The sequence below is a fragment of the Pteropus vampyrus genome, unplaced genomic scaffold (assembly GCF_000151845.1).
Source record: "Pteropus vampyrus isolate Shadow unplaced genomic scaffold, Pvam_2.0 Scaffold8296, whole genome shotgun sequence".
NCBI classification, from domain to species: domain Eukaryota; kingdom Metazoa; phylum Chordata; class Mammalia; order Chiroptera; family Pteropodidae; genus Pteropus; species Pteropus vampyrus.
Window position 1 is genome coordinate 1 of NW_011897077.1, and position 5,465 is coordinate 5,465.

Consider the following 5,465-nt stretch of genomic DNA (forward strand, 5'->3'; position numbering starts at 1 on the left):
GGGCTGTAGCAGGTTCCCCTGCTGCAGGCTCCTAGGAAGGACAAGTTTTGGGGGTCCTGCCCCTGAAGGTGACCTGGACCAGTCAGGTCTTTGTCTCACCATCAGGCAAGGTTTTGAAATGCCCAGGTGTGTGGCCCAAGAAGAGGGCTTGGCAAATACGGTCCCCTCTCTCAGGGAAGGAGCTAGTAAAGAGACGGATCAGACAAAACTGAGGCTAACAGAGACAAATTAAGATTCTAGATATGGGCCAGAAGGGCCCACTGTCGGATTCTAGAACATTTTCATCACTTTTGAAAGAATCCCTGTACCTAATGGTGGTTAACTGCCATTCCCCCAGCCCCTGGCAAACACTACTCTATTTTCCATCACTATAGATGTATCTACTCTAGACATTTCATATATATGGAATTATATAATATGTGGCCTTTTGTGCCTGGCTTCTTTTCCTTAGCAAAATGTTTTCGAGGCTCATACTGTAGAACATACAGCATATTCCAGTCCTTTGTATTGCTGCATAATATTCCATTGTACGTATATACCACATATTGTGTATTCAGTCATCAGTTGATTAACATTTGGGTTTCTACTCTTTGGCTCTTATGAATACAATGCTGCTATGAACATTCGTGTACAAGTTTTTGTATGAACATGTTTTCAATTCTCTTGGCTATACACCTAGGAGTAGAATTGCTGGGTCACATGGTAACTCTATGTTTAACATTTTGAGGACCTGCCAATCTCTCTACCAAATCAGCTGCACCATTTTACATTCTCATCAGCAGTGTATTAAGGTTCCAATTTCTCTACATCCTTGTCAACACTTGTTTGTTTGTTTTTTTTAATAGCCATCCTAATGGGTTTAAAATGGTATCACATGTGTTTTTTACATCTACAGTACTCTGTCTTCTAGGCGGTCTCCCACCCAAGTACTAACCAGGCCCGACCCTGCTTAGCTTCTGAGATCAGACGGGATTGGGCACATTCAGGGTGGCATGGCCGTAGACTCACATGTGGTTTTGATTTGCATTTTCCCTAGAGACTAATGATGTTGAGCTAACCAATCAACATTTATCTAACAATCCATTGTGTATTATGTACTATTGATTGAGCAGAGCATTTTATCAATGAAGGTCAACTTCTAGAGGAAATTCATTTAGCCTATATAGGATCTCAGAGCTATAAAAGAGTTTAAAGATCATCCCAGCTCAACAGGTGCATTTTTTTAATAGGTGCATTTTTAAAGATGGAGGCAGTGAACCCTGGAGAGGTTAAGCATCTTGCACAAGCCTCTTAGCCAGTGGCAAAGCTAGCATGAAAGACAGGGGCCCCTGACAACTGTCCTTGTAGGCCTCTACCACACCATTCAACTCCTACAGTGGGAGAAGGAATTACTCAAGTCCCACACCCTTTCTGCCATAGGAGATACCAGCTACGACGCATTGTGAATGTGGAGAAGCGTCAGGACCAGCTGCGTGGGGGTCGCTACCTCCTGGAGCTTGAGCTGCTGGAGCAAGGCCAACGGCTGGTGCGCCTCTCTGAGTATGTGTCCGCGCGAGGCTGGCAGGGCATCGATCCAGCTGGTGGGGAAGAGGCTGAGGCCCGGAATCTGCAGGGCCTGGTTTGGGGTCCACACAACCGCCGGAGACGTGTCCTGAATGTCCAAGCCCCAGAGCCCAAGCTGTGCTGGCCCCAGGGCTTCTCCTGGAATCACCGAGCCGTGGTCCACTTCATCGTGCCTGGTGAGCCTCCAGCAGAACCTGGGCACTGTCAGCAGAGCAGGGGCCCAATAGTAATCACGAGCACCCAGGCCTCTGCTCACTAATTTTGTCTCGCAGGAACTTGTGAGAGTGGCCACTCTACAGTCAAGAAGCTAAGGCTTACGAGAGAAAAGTCTCCAGTCTAAGTTTACAAAGCTAGCAAGCACTAGAGCCAGGAATAGATACTGACTTGAGGCCAGTTGTTCTTCCTGTGGTACCAGCTTTCAGGTTTGGGTGTGATAATTATCTGAGGAGTTCCTAGGGTTTACAACTATTCTGGGGAAATATGACTTAATAGACTGGGTTAGCGATTTTTTATGAGAAAGGGGACCATGTAACAGACAAGAGAACGACAATGAGATAGGACAAAAAATAAAGAATGATAATAAGACGGACGGATTGCAAGGTTTTATGTTAGAGCGTGATGGGGTTCCTATGAGAGAACTGATGACGAGCCCCAGCCCAGGGCCTTCTTATGAGGCGCTGCCTGGGAGGCCATGCAGGGGCAGGATGTAGAGGCCCTTTTAACCAGTGTGGTTTCCTCTGCCTTCTGTCTTCGTACTGCATTGCTAATGGTTGCATTACCTCTAAGCAGAGGTCTGTTGGGACTCCTGACTCATGCGAGGCCCAGGAGTGGAGGTGCCTGTCTTTGTGTTACCTGTGCCTTTTCCCCTCTGTCTGCCCCACTCTGATAGTGAAGAACCAGGCGCGCTGGGTGCAGCAGTTCATCAGAGACATGGAAAAGCTGTTCCAGGTCACCGGCGACCCACACTTCAACATCATCATCACTGACTATAGCAGTGAGGACATGGATGTCGAGATGGCCCTAAAAAGGTCCAAGCTGCGGAGGTGAGGAGGTTCCCTGGCTGGAGTGCAGGCTGAACCTCACCCCACCCCTCTTCCTAGTAGTCCCAGGACTACTAGGTCTGGGGCAAAGCCAGAAGTCTCATTCAGCTTTCCAAGTTCCCGGGCTCTGGCTTTTTCCAGACAACTCATCTGGCCATAATCCCATCCTAGGAACACACATCATCTCTACCTTCTGCCCACTAGCTTCCTTAGGGCACTGCCACAGCCAAGTCCTAAGGCTCAGCCCCTCTCTTCTTTCCTCTCACTGCAGCTACCAGTACATGAAACTGAGTGGAAACTTCGAGCGCTCAGCTGGCCTTCAGGCTGGCATAGACCTGGTGAAGGTAAGTGGGCTGGGAGGGGTCTGGGAGATGTGATAGAAGCTAAGGCTTGCGAGAGAAAAGTCTGGTAAAGAGGACTGGTGAAGAGGTCAAGAGACATTTGGGACGTGTAAGGCTGTCAGCTCCTCGGGGAGGAAGGAGTAAGGAGACGGGGGTGGGGCGGGCATGGGGCGGTCCTCTGTGCTAGGCTACAGGGCCAGTGTCAGGGTGGGACCAAACAAAGGACAGTGGAGCATTTGTCCAGAGACCTTGGAGTCCATAAAGAGTAGGGGCAGGAGTCAAAATCCACTCTCTGATTGTAAGAACTGTGCTTGATACCCAGCACCATGGATATCTACCCAACAGTTTGTTTTGTGGAAGTTTGTCATTCGGTTGGGAAAGAGAGAATTGTCCCAGAGAGCAGCCTGGCCTCCACCCTGGTCTAGAGGGTCTGTTAATATTCTCACATCTGTCCTCAGGACCCACACAGCATCGTCTTCCTCTGCGACCTCCACATTCACTTCCCAGCTGGAGTCATCGATGCCATCCGGAAACACTGTGTGGAGGGCAAGATGGCCTTTGCCCCCATGGTGATGAGGCTGCACTGTGGGGCCACCCCCCAGTGGCCTGAAGGTGAGCCCTGTCCTGAGTGAAGGAGGGTAGGAAAGACCTCTTTGGCCTTGGTTCTTAACCCCAGAGCTGGAAATAGTTCTGTCTATGACAGCAGCGTTACTCTTCCCACGCTGCCCTGCTGCCCTGCTGCCCCTCTGCTCACCTGGACATTCCAGAGAAGTCCCCTGAGGACTGTGCTTTAGCCATAACAGCAGCAATGATGAACACTGCCTGCCCCACCTTCCCCTTCATTCATTCATCAAACATTTATTAAGCATTTACCATGTGCCAGACTCTGTGCCCTAGGAGGATACAAAGATGGAAAGATAGGCTCCCTGACTCTGGAGAGGGAAATGGACAAGGAAACCAACCGACCCTTGGCTGTGCCTTGAGTGGCTACTATTGTCAGATCTTGTTGTAGATCCTATCACCAGCCCTTAGGCACTCCCTGGTAAGACTGTTGCTTTCATTGCTTTCACTGGACCCTGAACCTTAGCTCAGGAAGCTTCCCCTCAAAACAGGCAAGGGGTTTGGCCAGATGAGACAGTTTTCAGCTGCACACATCCCTATCCTCTGTCATTCAGTAAAGGCTCTAGGAATGCAGCCCGGAAGCCTTCTTTATTCCTTCTTCCTGGCCCTCGGCCCACCTCACCTGGTGCTTCTTGTCTGTCCGCAGGCTACTGGGAGGTAAATGGATTCGGACTGCTTGGCATCTACAAGTCAGACCTGGACAGGGTTGGGGGCATGAACACTAAGGAGTTCCGAGACCACTGGGGCGGGGAAGACTGGGAGCTGCTGGACAGGTGACTGGGAAAGCAGGGCATCTGAGACATCTGCTGGAATTTATCCGTCAGGCATTCTGGGGTGGGTAAAAGGCTAGAGCGGCCCTGTCCCTGTCCTTGAGCTGTGGATTCCCCGCATGCAGGTAAAGAGCATTGGACTCAGAGGAAGCTCTACCACATACTGGGGTCCAGTTTCTACGTCTGTTAGAGGGTAGGATACTGCCTCTATCTCTGTCACGTGGCTGGTGTGGAAAGTGCTTGTTAAACAGTCAGAGGAAAAGCAAAAACTCGATCTGTACAAATGTAAGTGATAATGTTCTCAGCAGCAAGTGAAGCATGGGAGCACATGGCTGCATTCCATGAGGACAGCACTCTCCTCCCCTCTGCAGCTGCCTAGGGCAGGAGGCCGAAGTCATGAGATAGATAGCAGGGGCAGGCAAAGGGTCAAGAAAGATTTTGGAGCCAGCAAAAGAGACCATGTGGACCATGAAAGGGGAACAAGCTATCCAGGAGGTTTTGGGTCCCTGGAAGCCTGAGGGGCAAGGAGTTTGGGGGCAGAGGAAATAGTCACTGGTATGAAAAGCCTCAGAGGAGAAGGAGAACATGGGACAAGCTATTGGGCTTGGCAAGTGGGCAAGGAGAGGATGCTGGAGCAGGGAGCGGCTGGGCTGGGACTCCAGGTTGAAGGGCACTGTAGGACACAGGGAGACTGTGTTAGTATGAGATTCTTCTTTAAGAAATTTGCTGCCAAGAGAAGGAGAGGGAAAGAGGATGACACCTTGAGAGTTGAGCTTAAGGGGTGGGGACAAAGGAGAGAGCAGGGAAAAAAAAGAAAGGGAACAGTGTCCAGACGAGGTGGACAGGGCAAGGTCAAAAGCACCGGGGCAGTGGGGGCCTTGACAAAGAAGAGATATACTTCTCCCTGAGAGGGCAAGAGACAGCCATCAATCATTGGGTGCCTATACTGGTAGGTGGGCCATTCACTTCCATCCCTTCATTTATTCCTCCCCAAACCTCTTTGAGTTAGGAGTAATTATCTCCATTTTTCAGGTGAGAAAACTGAGTCTTGAGAAGTTAATAAATTGCCCCAAATCTCACAACCAGTAAGTGTCAGAGGCTTAAAAACCCAATCTGTGTGTTTTTTCCCT

The 5,465-nt window shown here is 49.9% G+C and overlaps 1 protein-coding gene and 1 pseudogene across 1 annotated transcript; one reads left to right on the forward strand and one right to left on the reverse strand.

Moving 5' to 3' along the window:
- Positions 1–886: 886 nt before the first annotated feature.
- Positions 887–1,004, reverse strand: LOC111734872 (annotated as a pseudogene).
- A 415-nt stretch (positions 1,005–1,419) lies between these two features.
- LOC105310654 (beta-1,4-N-acetylgalactosaminyltransferase 3-like) lies at positions 1,420–4,338 on the forward strand (the record flags this gene model as incomplete). The annotated part of the gene is made up of 5 exons (XM_011386798.1): positions 1,420–1,739; positions 2,453–2,606; positions 2,875–2,947; positions 3,403–3,556; positions 4,212–4,338. Coding segments are annotated over 5 exons (828 nt in total), but the record flags the coding sequence as incomplete, so codon positions are not given.
- Positions 4,339–5,465: the final 1,127 nt, after the last annotated feature.